This window comes from Scardinius erythrophthalmus (assembly GCF_964197995.2).
Source record: "Scardinius erythrophthalmus genome assembly, chromosome: 1".
Taxonomy (NCBI): Eukaryota; Metazoa; Chordata; class Actinopteri; order Cypriniformes; family Leuciscidae; genus Scardinius; species Scardinius erythrophthalmus.
The window spans coordinates 6,006,974-6,022,451 of NC_138221.1; the positions used below are offsets into that span (position 1 = coordinate 6,006,974).

The following is a 15,478-nucleotide window of genomic DNA, read 5'->3' on the forward strand; positions in this document are numbered from 1 at the left end:
GCAAGATTCAAAAAGTTCACCCTATACTAAATTTACCCTATACTGTAGGGTGACCACCATCAAACAAACCAAATGTGGGACGATTATACGTTTGTGTGGGACAATGTTGGACATGTTACCAACACTAAAGCATAACCTGAAACTGTTATTTAAAGGTGCCATGTGTAAAAATTGAGGTAAAAATATCCCAAAAATGAGCTACACGCATTAAAAGAATGAGAAGAAATAAGGGCGATGATGTCATTAAAAAAATGTCCAGTTATAGTGCAGCAGAGATATCTACCTTAAAGGGGCAGTAAGTAAGAATTACTCCCATCTAGTGGTGAATTTGTATTTTGCAATCAAACTAATTTTGCTCTCCAGCGCCTAGCGTTTTCAAATGCGCGTTGCATCTACGGTAAGCGATATGTAACAAAAAGCTTTGACAGGATGTCTTCTAATAGCACCTCGTCGAGTTTTCCTTCTGGTGAACTGGTTTGTTATTTCAAACAAACTACAACTTGACACAACGAACAAACGAATGTTACAGTTTTGAACAAACAAAACTTACAACCTTGTTTATAGGACCATCTCTACTTTACTCAATAGCTGCTATTCATCAAAGAGCCTGTTTAACTTTTAACTATGTTCTACTGTCTATATCAGTGTTTCCCAACCTTTTTTCAGTCAAGGCACCCTTTGAAATTTAAAAAAAAATGTGTGGCACCCTACACTAGTGTTGTCACGATACTACTTTGATACTATACTTTGAAATGTGCTGGTTTTTTTATTTTTTTTTTATTTTTTTTTTGATGTGCACAAATAAATGACAGGTAGGCTACCATAAGATTTTCTTCTTCCTGTTCCTTTTTTTTTCTTCGTTCATGCATGTTACAAATGAATGAATGAATTAAACATTTTTAATTTTATATAATATATAATTTTGTTATAATTGCACAAGATAGCTTGTTTTTACTATATTTTATGTAGCCTAATAATTTCACAGTAAATCTCCAAATTAATGTAGAAACATCATAAAGACAGTATATTTCAAATAATTGTTTAATGGCATCTTTTTATGAATGAAGTGTTATTTGATTCTGATGTCACTGCTGCACTGTCACATGTGGATCCCACAAGCGTCCCATTTTCTCACAACTCTTAACGTTCATTTAAGACTTTATTTAACTAATTTAAGACTGCTCTCATGAGGATACTCAAAGCGAAAGCGCGAAAGAGAAGTCGAGTCTGGCGCGCGTCGTGTCAGCATCACAGGACAGCGCATTCTCTTTTGTATTTTCTCGCTTGCATGGTTAGAAGCATTTGCATGAAGAAGAACGTGATTATATAATGTAACGCTAGCCAAAGGATGACAGAAAAAAATGCTGCTTTAATTGCGTTAAATATTTTTAACGTGTTAAATTGAAAAATATTAATCGCACGCGTTGCGTTGACAGCAGCACAACCGATGTGAATACGCGGCAAGACGGACGTTGTGACAATTCGTGTGTATTTGACTGTAAGCGCATCAATGAAAAATAGGCAGCTTTATGTGGACGCACTGGGAATGAGGCACGGGAATAAAATCACATGCAAGCGCAACCTCCGCAATTCAACGCCAAAAACTTATGATTTGCATTTGTATTATAAATTTGTGCGCATTATTTGTTGTTATTAGAGACTTCCGACGATCCGAGATTGATGGTAAAGATTTGTTTTTTTTACACAGTTTCCCGCTGGGAAACGCTGGTCTATATAGGCTAATAAAAAAATAAAAAGCCTGTAATTAAGACCTTAACATTGACTTACCTGTCGATAAGAAAGCAGGCAACTTCAGCGTCTCTTTTGAAAGCTTTCTCCTGCATTAGCTATCCCGACATTATAGCTAATAACCCTTGTTTTTGTAATCTCCGATCACGTTTCCTTTTACGGTCTTATTGTGGAGTTTTTCGACTAAGAGGACTCGTTATCCTTTGACTTAACCGTGCAGTGCAGCCTTTTAAACTTGCCGGGGCAGTGACAAAAGCGCCTCTCACTGCTCTGCTCCGTTTCTGCTGGTTTCAGTCACTTGACGCGGGCTCTGAACGAAAACGCGTTGTGGAAACGCGTTGGCCTAGTACTTTTTGTCCCTCTCTGCTATTATAGTTTTTCAAGATGGCGGAACTACATGGAAGCCTCCGTGGACCTACCCGTCCTATGTATATAAAGATAATAAATTCTTCGTTTACGAGGATAAGTCAGATCATTGGCAGAGGTATTTGGACACCATTGAGGACATATTTATGAATAAAAATATTGATTTTAGATAATAAAATACCTAAAAAGTTACTTATTGTCCCTTTAATTAGCATTAGCATTAATAGCCACGGCCCGACAGGGTATAAAGTTTTAGTAATGCTCTATCTGTTGACGGCGCTGAGGAAAAAGCTCCCGCCACTGGAAGAAGCTGTCGCCGCCCATTTGTGTCCTCCTGCGCACCCATCAAAGCCGTGCAGAATGTCTTCAGCACTCACGGATCGCGCATACTCCGCCGCTGGCCAGGCTGCTTCTGCTTTACACACCCTGGACGCACGAAACGTAACGGAAAACATTGCAAGGTGTAATGAGACTGAATGTTTTTTGGTGACTAATGATAACTTAGCTAGAAGTGGTATTGCTAATGAAAATCAAACTTGATATATGCTGCTAAATTAGCTTCAGGCGGGCAGCATACGTAACACTCTAAATAGATGTTGTTCCCGACAACAGGGCTTCCTGTTGTCGAATGCGCATGCGTCGCGTCTGAACGCGTTGTTGTCTTTGGAGCTCTATCGATTTGATTTATAATTCTTGATTTTACTCTTTAAACTTACTTACAACAAACATTTTCTACTTTTCCTCACTGAGAAGCACTACTGCTCAAACCTCATAGTTACAACGCGGACTGTTGAGCAGACGTGTCTCAAGCCTGTTAGTGATCCAACGCTGGATACTCTTATAGGTTACTCCCGGGGATCACGGCTGAACGCGTCTTCTCAAAACTCACAAACATTTTTCACCTATCGTGCGTCTACTCTACACCCGTACCACTTAAAAGACGGATTATATCTAAGACGCTTGTCAGAAATTAGTATTAATTGATAACATCACTGGTAGTGTCGTTGCTAACTTACTGTCCATCTGTTAAAATGGCGAATATATCAGATGTATGTAGTCTACCTTTTGGTGCAGGTGAGGACACATTTGAGCTGCACGCGGTACAGTCTGAGCTGGAAGCTGTTGAGAAACAGATCCACGACCTTTTAGTGAGACAGGCCGAGCTGAGAGACCGGCGTTTGGCTCTTGAAACATCACGCGCTGATGCTCACAAATCAGAGATTAATGTTACTAACCCGCTGACTCCGACCTCGTCTACTCCGTGCGTTACTCGGCATCGGTCCCAAGCGCCAAGGTCGCGATCAGCCATGGTCTCGTTCACTCCGGCTCCAACACGCCACCACGAAGCCTGGATATTTCCGCAGCGGAAGACGCGAGTCAGGACTAGACCAAGACCCTCTCCGACCCTCCCGGTTTTCGAGTTATCCACACAAAACCGCTTCTCCGCTCTTCGCGAAACAGAATGCGATGCTGTGATCATCGGTGATTCCATTGTTCGGCACGTCCACGCTACATCAGGTAAAAATAAGGTGCACAGTCACTGCTTTCCTGGTGCTCGTGTTTCTGAAATCGCTGCTCGCGTTCCCGAGATTCTGAACGAGCGCGTCGGAACTTTGGTATTGCACGCGGGAGTGAACGACATCAGGCTGCGCCAGACGGAGGTTCTGAAGAAAGACTTCAGGAATCTGATCGATACGGTACGCAGCACATCGCCTGATATAACGATCATTGTGTCAGGACCGCTTCCCACGTACCGTCTAGGACATGACAAGTTTAGTAGATTATTTGCGCTAAATGAATGGTTAATGTCATGGTGCAATGAGCAGAAACATCTCCAAAATGTTAAATACCTTTTGACTAGTAACCAAAAGTCCAAATCATAGTCTCTGCTGCACCAAATTAACTGATATAAATACTAGTGTAGAACATTGCATAGAAACTGTGTCTATTCCTCGTTTAGTGCGATCAAATAATAAATCTACTGCAGGATCTAGGAAAAATCTAATTGTTATTAAAACAGAAAATGTTGCTATTAGTAAACAAAAACAATTTCTAAAGCTAGGTCTTTTAAACATTAGATCACTCACACCTAAGGCAGTTATTGTAAATGAAATAGTCACAGATAATAACTTAGATGTACTTTGCCTTACTGAAACCTGGCTTAAACCAAATGATTATTTCGGTCTAAATGAGTCTACTCCATCAGGATACTCCTATAAGCACGAGCCCCGTCTGATTGGTCGTGGCGGCGGTATTGCAACTATCTATAGAGATATTCTCAATGTTACTCAGAAAACGGGTTATAAGTTTATTTCATTTGAAGTACTTGTACTAAATGTTACGCTCTTAGATGATAGAAAAACATCCCTATTATCTTTAGCCTTGGCTACCGTATATAGACCACCAGGGCCTTACGCTGATTTCCTAAAAGAATTTGCAAATTTTCTCTCAGATCTATTGGTCAATGTCGATAAAATATTAATTGCTGGAGATTTTAACATACACGTAGATAATCAAAATGATACGTTAGGGGCTGCGTTTATAGACTTATTAAACTCCTTTGGGGTTAAGCAAAACGTTACCGGACCAACTCATCGTTTTAATCATACACTCGATTTAATTATATCACATGGAACCGATCCAACCGATATAGATATCATTCCGCAAAGTGATGATGTAACTGACCATTACATGGTAACTTGCATATTACGTACCCCGGTAATATATCATGCTGCGCCGCGTTATCGATTAGGCAGAACAATCCTTCCATCCACCATAGATAATTTTTCAAATTGCTTATCGGATCTGTCTCAGCTGCTGCCTGAACCTAAACAAACAGATGAACTAGACGAACTAACCAGCACTATGAGCACCATTCTCTCTGGAAAATTGGATATTATTGCACCTATGAGACTAAAAAAGGTCAGAGAGAAAATTAAAGCACCATGGTACAACAATACTACTCGTGTTCTAAAGAGAGAAACCCGTAATTTAGAGCGTAAATGGAAACAAACTAATTTAGAGGTTTTTAGAATCGCTTGGAAAGACAGTACGTCACGCTATAAAAAGGCCCTAAAAGCGGCCAGGGCTGAGCACCTCCGCAAACTAATAGAAAATAACCAAAACAATCCTAGGTTCTTATTTAACACCGTGGCTAGACTAACAAATAAACAAGCGTCACCTGAACAAAATATTCCGTTACAGTTTAGTAGTAATGATTTCATGAATTTTTTCACTGAGAAAATAGAAAACATCAGATCCACAATTGTAAACGTTCAATCTTCAATCGCGCCTTATAATTCAGCCTCGATTATCACCCCGCAAGAACAATTACAGTGCTTTACAACTATAGAACAAAAAGAGTTAAATAAACTTATCATTTAAAACAACAACATGTTTACTAGATCCTATACCAACTAAACTATTGAAAGAAGTGTTACCTATAGTGGAAGAGCCTCTCCTCAATATTATTAACTCGTCTTTATCTTTAGGTCATGTTCCAAGAACATTTAAATTGGCAGTTATAAAACCTCTCATTAAGAAACCACAATTAGACCCAAATAACCTAGCAAATTATAGACCCATTTCAAATCTTCCTTTTATGTCCAAAATATTAGAAAAAGTTGTGTCTGCCCAACTGGGCTCTTTCTTGCAAGAAAATGACACCTATGAAAAGTGTCAGTCTGGGTTCAGGCCGCATCATAGCACTGAAACTGCGCTTGTTAAAATCACAAATGATTTACTCTTAGCTTCTGACCAAGGCTGTATCTCAATACTAGTTTTACTTGATCTTAGTGCTGCGTTCGATACTATAGATCACACAATACTCTTAGATCGACTACAAAACTATACCGGTGTTCAAGGACAAGCATTAAGCTGGTTCAGATCATACCTATCTGACCGCTACCATTTTGTCTATTTAAACGGAGAAAAATCGATCATAACTCCAGTAAACTATGGAGTGCCGCAAGGATCTGTGTTAGGCCCTCTATTATTCTCAATATATATGCTGCCACTTGGAAATATTATAAGGAAACATGGAATTAGTTTCCATTGTTATGCTGATGACACTCAACTATATATTTCATCACGGCCGGATGAAAACGCTAAATTATCCAAATTGACAGAGTGTGTTAAAGATATAAAAGATTGGATGACGCACAATTTTCTTTTATTAAATCCAGATAAGACAGAGGTAATACTTATCGGTTCAAAAAACCACCCGCAAAACCTCTCACAATACAACTTTAACATAGTAGGGTGTCCTGTTACTTTATCCTCTACAGTAAAAGACCTGGGTGTTATATTAGATTGTAACTTGTTTTTTGAAAATCATATTTCATATGTTACAAAAACAGCCTTTTTTCACCTTAGAAATATTGCTAAGTTACGTAACATGCTATCAGTTTCTGATGCAGAAAAGTTAGTTCATGCATTCATGACCTCGAGACTAGATTACTGTAATGCTTTATTCGCTGGTTGTCCTGCATCCTCAATAAACAAGCTACAGTTAGTCCAAAATGCCGCCGCTAGAGTTCTTACTAGATCAAGAAAGTTTGACCATATAACACCAATTTTATCATCACTACATTGGTTACCTATAAAGTTCCGTATTAATTACAAGGTATTGCTACTGACTTATAAAGCCCTAAACGGCTTAGCTCCAGTTTATTTAACGGATCTTCTATCGCCCTATAATCCATCGCGCTCTTTAAGATCACTAAATTCGAGGCTTTTGGTCATACCTAGGATATCCAGATCCACCAAAGGAGGGAGATCATTTTCACATTTAGCTCCAAAACTCTGGAATAGCCTTCCTGATACTGTTCGTTGCTCAGATTCGCTCTCCCAGTTTAAAACTAGATTAAAGACGCATCTCTTCAGCCAGGCATTCATATAATATTTTAATCTTACAGTTAAATCCGGTCTCTACTTCATAAACGCCAGAGGAGAACTGGCCCCCGACTGAGCCTGGGTTCTCCCAAGGTTTTTTTTTTTCTCCATTAGGTCACCTGATGGAGTTTTTCGGTTCCTTGCCACTGTTGCCTTTGGCTTGCTCAGTTGGGGATACTTAAATTGATTAATCGATTCAACAGTGCTATTGATCTGCATTACCAAACGTGGATGTTTTACACCAGAAACAAACACTGATGTACTATTTTATTTAATACTGTGAAGCTGCTTTGATACAATCTGTATTGTGAAAGGCGCTATATAAATAAAGTTGACTTGACTTGACTTGACTTTTTTAACTTGTATATGTGCAGCTAAGTAGGTAGGGGTGGAGCATAGAGACTATGCCGTTTCTCGTTTGTTACTCTAGAGTAGACCAATTCACTTTCTGGAGGTATACTGCCCCTATCTGGTATGGAATGTGGAGTATGACTGGATTTTTTTTTTTGCCAGACATAACACATGGCACCTTTAATGCTTATCTAACTTAATAAAAAAAACATTTGTATTCTGCCTTTCAGCTGATAAAAATGCTTTGTTCTTTAGTCCCTTCCAGAAAACACCATTATATCACAATGTAACATTACATGTCTTAATTTGACATGTCATTTAAATTCAACATCACTGAGCCCAAAGGCAGCAGCATCATGCAGATAACTATTTTTGAAACAGTTTTGACCAAGTCCAATTAAAATCGAATTATCCATTTGTTTTCTGACAGGGAACACATGGAACGAATCACCGCTCCACATTTTGATTGACAGCCGTCAAAACGTACTAGTGACCGTGTTTACTCCTTTACTTTCAACCATTGGATAGGATTCAAAAGAAGGCGGTTGTATTTGTAGCCTACTTCTGAGGAAGCGCTGTTAAATATAGGTGAAAAACTATGCCGCAAAAATAATAAAGAAAATGCTTTCTTAAAAAGGCAAAAGAAAGCATGCACGTTTTCTTAATATGATTATTAAAAACCGACAGACTGATGAAAATGCGGGACATTTACTCAATATGCGACGTGCAGGACAAGGGGTGAAAATGCTGTGCAGTACAACGCAATGCGGGACGGGTGGTCACCCTACATACAGTCAATAGCCTAACAACGTACTCATCTGGATTTAAGCAGCAAACATTCTGTGTAAAAGTGTCACGGGGTGACTATGTTCAGTGGGGGAGGAACGCACACGCCAGGGAAAGGGTTTCCCTCGAGGAGTGTTTTTAATGTAACACCCAGCAAAATAGCTGTTTCCTGTGCCTGGATGTAAACAGTGACAATCTAGCGATCTAATAGATAAATCAGCTTCAGGTGTTCGGCAGGAAGATTCTATGCTGGCGATTGGCCCGCATGTGTGGCGGGAGTGCTTTATATGTTCATTGTGGCCGACAGTTCAAGGCGCAGCAGAGGCGGGGAGAGAACGCGGCGGAGGTGAGGGAGAGACCGGCGCCCAGGAAGGGGCGCTCGGGCAGACGAGTGCAGCAGATGCGGGGAGAGAACGCGGCGGAGGTGAGGGAGAGACCGGCGCCCAGGAAGGGCCGACGATTTGATCGAGCGCGTTTGTAACGCGAAACTGACGCGATCACTGCGGCTGCCGCCGTCACGTGGACACGGCCCCGATTGTCGGGTTGAGAGGCGTGTGTGCCTGCTTCGTGGTTCAATGTGATGGGATGTGCGTCTGTCTGTGACTCCCCTGACCTGTACGCTATGGTGAGCTTTGCTCATATATCCTGTTTTCTCTGCCAGTTGGAACAAAGAGGGATTCCCTCAGTCTGTCTGCCTTACTGCTCTACTGTTCTGCCGCTCTACTACCCTACTGTTGTACTGCTTTTCTTCTCTCAACACAGCAGCTAACCAGCCCAGCCCAACTTCAAGGAGATGTTTGCTTGGACACAGTTCAATTGCCTTGGTCACAGTGAGTTTGCTGATTTGAAGTGTCCTGTTCTTAGAGTGTTCACATTGGGAAGGTTGATGTGTGTGCACGAGTGCTTTGACGGTTTCGGATCATTTGGTCTGCATCTACAGTTCCAGATAAACAGCCTCCTGTGACCTAGTGAAGAACCTGCTAATGCTGTGAGTTATATGTACCCTCCACTCTCTGTCTGAGTCCGGTGAGGAACCTGCTAAAGCTGTGAGTCATATGTGTCCTCCACTCTCTGTCTGAGTCCAGTGAAGAACCTGCTAATGCTGTGAGTTATACGTATTCTACACTCTCTGTCTGAGTCCAGTGAAGAACCTGCTAAAGCTATGAGTCATATGTACCCTCCACTCTCTGTCTGAGTCCAGTGAAGAACCTGCTAATGCTGTGAGTTATACGTATCCTCTACTTTCTGTCTGAGTCCAGTGAAGAATCCGCTAAAGCTTGAAGAACCTGCCAAAGCTGTGTCCGAGTAGAGAACGAGGAACTGCTGGTCGATTCCTCCTGGGAGTAATTGCTCTCTTCAAAGACTCTTTTAATCAGTTAATAAATATAAAAACGTTTGAAGCTATTCTGTGTCCTGTTCTGACTTTGTGGGAATACGGTCTTGCTCCTCAGGGTGGTATGCAATTTAGGGAGGGGCGGATAGCGCCCGCCCCCCCCCTGCCTGTGACAAAAGTGTGCTTTAACAATGTCTGTCAGAACAGATAACACCATGCGGGTTTTGAACATTTGCTCAACTGTCTAATAAAGTACATGCAAGACGTCTCTGTCAAGTCAAAGTTTGCGGCATCTTGAAAACACCACGCCGATATTGATCCTCGTTTTAGTTCTCCTTTTGTCCCAAAGTCTGCTTGCCATGGTCCATAATGTTGGAATTAAACAACTCCATGAGCGTGCCGCTAGACGTAACGCAGTTGTCGCCATGGTTACTATGGCAGTACGAGCAGAAACCAGGGATAACGCGGATATTATGTCATTGACAGGCAACAAGTGAACATGGACGAGTCATTATTAGGGGTTAAAGCACGAAGTGCTAAAACTTTTGCATTTGGACGGCTATAACACGGCCATTTAGAAAATGGGCATGGCAAAATTCACTCAAAAGCCTGTAAATCCTAAACAAAAACTCAGAACTTAATGAAAATTGGTGAGCATATGTGAAATAACATTGTAAACAAGCATGCACAATTTTATGGAGATCGGACAATAGGTGGCACTATAACTGTTAAAAAAGCTTTGAAAACCATATATTTCCTATGTTAAATTGGCTGGAAATGTTTTTTTCCATGTATGACATCAGTGGTTAAATGGTTGCCAAATAAAACTTAGTCTTTCTGCATTTGTGCTTAAAAGCCTTAAATGCTTGAACCCCGATAAATGCTGCTTGCAGCTTTGATTTAAAATTGGAATTTCTCTGAAATTAAAATCTTTGGGAACTTTTGGGATACTGGAAGTACACAACTGCAGGAAATATGTCACACTTTGCAAGTGATTTTTGGTTATTTTATTACAAAAATCATACATATTCTAGCTTTAAACACCTTACAAGAAAACCTAGACATTTTTTTGCATTTTGATTCCCTGTTAACTGTAGTAACAAACTGTCAGAATAATATACCCATTTGTTGACATTTAGCGAGAAACCTTATAATTTCAAAAATAAAATCTTATGTCAGAGGTTATGTCTACCTTGAACAATAATGGTGTCCTCCCTTGAGATCTAGCCACACCCTCCAGTGTCATATTGCATCAACCTAAACCATTGTATCATTTAAAGAAATAGTGTATCTTTAATTAAAGGCCATTGTCATGCTCTGAAAGTGTTAACCCATTGAGCACAGTAAATCAAACTAAACGGCCCACTTTGCCTGCATTCACCCTACATTTATTTTTAAGAGTGCATTTACTATTGGAAGCTTTGGCCAAAAAGCCTCTGAAAAGACCAAGAAAAAAAACATGGGAATGTTCAGGTTCTGAAATATACTTTAATGTAGGACACATACAAAGAATACACAAGGAAAATCATGATTATCCCATTTGAATCTGCCCTTCCACCATATCCGACTCCCTCATCTTTGACTCTCAGTGCCTTCCTCCACATGGTTTCTTGGGGGGCACTTCAGTCTTCTGCCACAGACTTGGAGTAGTAATACCAATCACACCGAGAGCAATTATCGGTCCAGCATTCCCACTGAGTTTACTCTGCTCATCTGAACCCATTCCCAGATCATCCTCCTTCTCATGAACCGCCACCGCACGTCCCAGAATGGAATAAGGCCCAAAGAGCTTGGCGTCTGGAAGCGTCAGGAACTGCCTTATAACTCCTTTCTCGGAAGCAAAGTTGCCCAGGTCTCCAGGATGATGAGGGTGGTCAACGCCGTTTGGATTATAATGAGGACCAACAGTGATGCTGCCTTGACTGAGGTCTCCATACTGATGGATGTGCATGGCACGCTCTTGACGATCGATGGCAGGCAAACCACGGAGGTTGATTTTCACTTCTAAATCTCCATTGGGGAAGACCTGCTTGAAGAGGATTTGCCCAAAGATCTTTGGCTGGTTACGTGGCAAATTGGGGCTGGGAGTTACTTCACAAGTGGCATAGATGGTGTTGTCGAACTCCACGACTTCCGGCTGTGGAGCTTCGGCAGGCAAACACTCCTCCTTGTGGAACTCTCCTCCTTGTATATGCAGCACCAGCAATATCAGAGGGAATATTAGGATGATTTTCTCCATGTTGATCTTTAAAGCCTACAATGAAAAGTGGATTCAGTGAAATCATGCCATTTGGTTTAAGAACGGAATATTTTTGATAAAAGGTCAAAGCTTTGTTGCAGGGAGCTTTGAGAATGGAAGTTGCATTAGGTAAAATAGCACAACCAGATTAGTTTGCAACGGAAAACCATACAAGAACCCAGACAGCAACCAGATCTGGCCCACATCTGGGCCGGGTGTAATCCAGGTGTACCAGATGTGGGCCAACACCATGTTGCTGTCTAGAAAACTAATTTTTGAATTGCTATGTACCCTTGTGAAAATAATAAAATAAAAAAAATGCGCTTATTGGTATTGGATGTGTACCTGTAGTATCTTGAAATTACAATAATAATAATAATAAATAATAATAATAATAATAATAATAATAATAATAATAATAATAATAATAATAATAATAATAAGCAGATAATAGCACTGATGAATTATAAAAAGCCACTTAAGTGTACACACACACACTTTCAGAAGCGTCACACCTGCCAGCCAAAGTTCCTATGATACAAACCAATGACATACAGGTGGATGTAATCACACTAAAATGAGTCCAGGCAAAGGTTCATGGAAATTGAAAAGGTCTAGGGAGAAGTGCCCTCTGGTGGCCATGATAGGGCTTCTGCTGGCAGGAGTGACATTAAGTACATGTACTCTTAAAAAAAAAGAAAATAATGCCAAACTAAGAGTTTCTTTAAAGTACATTAGGCCTATGTTTTGAAAATCTTTTTGTTGAGCTTTAAAGTACACTTAATTTGATCTGTTGTAGCCTACATGTTATTCAATATTAAATATAAAGTTGATGTCTGATATTTTTCACAAGGACAGGTAAAATAAAAGACAATATCTTTACTTTTGCTTAAACTTTTTTTAGTTGTACTAAATCAAGTCAGTTGATGGAGAAAATGGAATGGAGAAAACAAAAACAAAACCAGCCTAAAACAGCAAAGGTGCACTACCGTACAGCTGAAAAGTTGTCCTCAATCCGTGTGGAGCCTGAATATTGCAGTCACAAAAATACTACAACACTTAATCCGTGTGCAGTCCTGACCTGGGGTTGAGAGAATGTTCCTTTTGGTTGCTCTTATAGGAACTCATGTTGAGCTACAAGTTAACCATGATAGTCTGTTAGTCACTAATTAAGTTCACCTGTGTTTCATTTAGCTCCCTTTGTTTGCCTGTTTATATATAGCACTCAGTTTATTCAGTTCTTTGTCTTGCATTGCACAATGTGTTCTCCAGTGTTTTGTGTTTATTAAAAGAAGTACTGCTATAGTTTTTTTTACGATTGCTATGACAGATTTTTCAATACTTTTAACAATTTTCCAAAACTCTTAACACAGTTAGCACTACATCCGTATATGTCAGGGTTATTATAGTTTTGCATTTTTCATTAGTTTTTATTTTTATTTCGTTTTGACTTTTTGTTTTCAAATTCAGTTTAGTTTTAATTAGTTTTTAAAGTGGATTTGCTAGTTTATTTTTTATTTTTTGAAAATGCTTAGTTTTAGTTTAGTTTTTATTAGTTTTAGTCTTTTTTTGTAATTTGGGTTATTTGTCAGGAGCAAGATTCAAAAAGTTCACCCAATACTAAATTTACCCTATACCGTAGGGTGACCACCATCAAACAAACCAAATGTGGGACGATTACACGTTTGTGTGGGACAATGTTGGACATGTTACCAACACTAAAGCATAACCTGAAACTGTTATTTAAAGGTGCCATGTGTAAAAATTGAGGTAAAAATATCCCAAAAATGAGCTACACGCATTAAAAGAATGAGAAGAAATAAGGGCGATGATGTCATTAAAAAAATGTCCAGTTATAGTGCTGCAGAGATATCTACCTTAATTAGCATTAGCATTAATAGCCACGGCCCGACAGGTGTCGTAATACCAGTTTCGGCCATGGGAGGCGGTATACGGGCAACATAACCACCAGCCAAACATGCAATACACGAATAACTTGCACGGCTTGTGGGCGTACTTGAACCTGATGTCAATCGTGTGGAAAGTACAGCCCACTACTACATTTCAGTTCAGGGAAGAGAGCGGAAGGATGGCTGAAGCCCTTGGCAAGAGACCCCTACCACCACCCGCTGCAGGGAAAAAAACGCGCTCTGAAGCACAAATAAAATCTCAAAAGGCTATCCGCCACACTGGCGGGTGAACGATCATACCAAAATATGACATTTTAAGCGAGCACGCTCTCTTCTGCCTCTAAGAACTAGCAGAGAGAGAGAGAGCGAGAGCGAGCCCCGGCCGCGCGCGCGCACTCACTCACTATATTCAGAGCGGTCAAGTTTCCCCATACTTTTTGACAAGCGTCCTTGACAGGGCGGCCAGAGCTTCTTTGCAGCTCAAGTCGGCGGCGGTGTATAAAGTTTTAGTAATGCTCTATCTGTTGACGGCGCTGAGGAAAAAGCTCCCGCCACTGGAAGAAGCTGTCGCCGCCCATTTGTGTCCTCCTGCGCACCCATCAAAGCCGTGCAGAATGTCTTCAGCACTCACGGATCGCGCATACTCCGCCGCTGGCCAGGCTGCTTCTGCTTTACACACCCTGGACGCACGAAACGTAACGGAAAACATTGCAAGGTGTAATGAGACTGAATGTTTTTTGGTGACTTATGATAACTTAGCTAGAAGTGGTATTGCTAATGAAAATCAAACTTGATATATGCTGCTAAATTAGCTTCAGGCGGGCAGCATACGTAACACTCTAAATAGATGCTGTCCCTTTTTTAACTTGTATATGTGCAGCTAAGTAGGTAGGGGTGGAGCATAGAGACTATGCTGTTTCTCGTTTGTTACTCTAGAGTAGACCAATTCACTTTCTGGAGGTATACTGTCCCCATCTGGTATGGAATGTGGAGTATGACTGGATTTTTTTTTTTTTGCCAGACATGACACATGGCACCTTTAATGCTTATCTAACTTAATAAAAAAAACATTTGTATTCTGCCTTTCAGCTGATAAAAATGCTTTGTTCTTTAGTCCCTTCCAGAAAACACCATTATATCACAATGTAACATTACATGTCTTAATTTGACATGTCATTTAAATTCAACATCACTGAGCCCAAAGGCAGCAGCATCATGCAGATAACTATTTTTGAAACAGTTCTGACCAAGTCCAATTAAAATCGAATTATCCATTTGTTTTCTGACAGGGAACACATGGAACGAATCACCGCTCCACATTTTGATTGACAGCCGTCAAAACGTACTAGTGACCGTGTTTACTCCTTTACTTTCAACCATTGGATAGGATTTAAAAGAAGGCGGTTGTATTTGTAGCCTACTTCTGAGGAAGCGCTGTTAAATATAGGTGAAAAACTATGCCGCAAAAATAATAAAGAAAATGCTTTCTTAAAAAGGCAAAAGAAAGCATGCACGTTTTCTTAATATGATTATTAAAAACCGACAGACTGATGAAAATGCGGGGCATTTTCTCAATATGCGACGTGCGGGACAAGGGGTGAAAATGCTGTGCAGTACAACGCAATGCGGGACGGGTGGTCACCCTACATACAGTCAATAGCCTAACAACGTACTCATCTGGATTGAAGCAGCAAACATTCAGTGTAAAAGTGTGCTTTAACAATGTGTGTCAGAACAGATAACACCATGCGGGTTTTGAACATTTGCTCAACTGTCTAATAAAGTACATGCAAGACGTCTCTGTCAAGTCAAAGTTTGCGGCATCTTGAAAACACCACGCCGATATTGATC

The 15,478-nt window shown here is 40.4% G+C and overlaps 1 protein-coding gene and 1 long non-coding RNA gene across 3 annotated transcripts in view; one reads left to right on the plus strand and one right to left on the minus strand.

Annotated features, from left to right (window-relative positions):
- Positions 1–15,478, plus strand: part of LOC308700356 — a 209,854-nt gene that overhangs the window by 66,379 nt on the left and 127,997 nt on the right. The gene's annotated exons all lie outside the window — the stretch shown is intronic.
- Positions 10,943–12,923, minus strand: LOC308700332 (extracellular superoxide dismutase [Cu-Zn]-like). 2 transcript variants are annotated; one of them, XM_081381926.1, is made up of 2 exons: positions 12,712–12,923; positions 10,943–11,732 (listed from the first exon to the last, which is right to left on the minus strand). In XM_081381926.1, exon 2 carries the CDS (start codon positions 11,715–11,717, stop codon positions 11,064–11,066), a length of 654 nt encoding a protein of 217 aa, XP_081238052.1. In that variant the 5' UTR covers positions 11,718–11,732; positions 12,712–12,923; the 3' UTR covers positions 10,943–11,063. The 2 variants fall into 2 exon arrangements, with proteins under 2 accessions (XP_081238052.1, XP_081238053.1); XM_081381927.1 differs by having other exon boundaries at positions 10,949–11,732; positions 12,707–12,905.

Bases quoted from the DNA above. Each gene is read 5' to 3' on its own strand.
- LOC308700332 (XM_081381926.1), bottom strand. From the start codon at position 11,717: ATGGAGAAAATCATCCTAATATTCCCTCTGATATTGCTGGTGCTGCAT.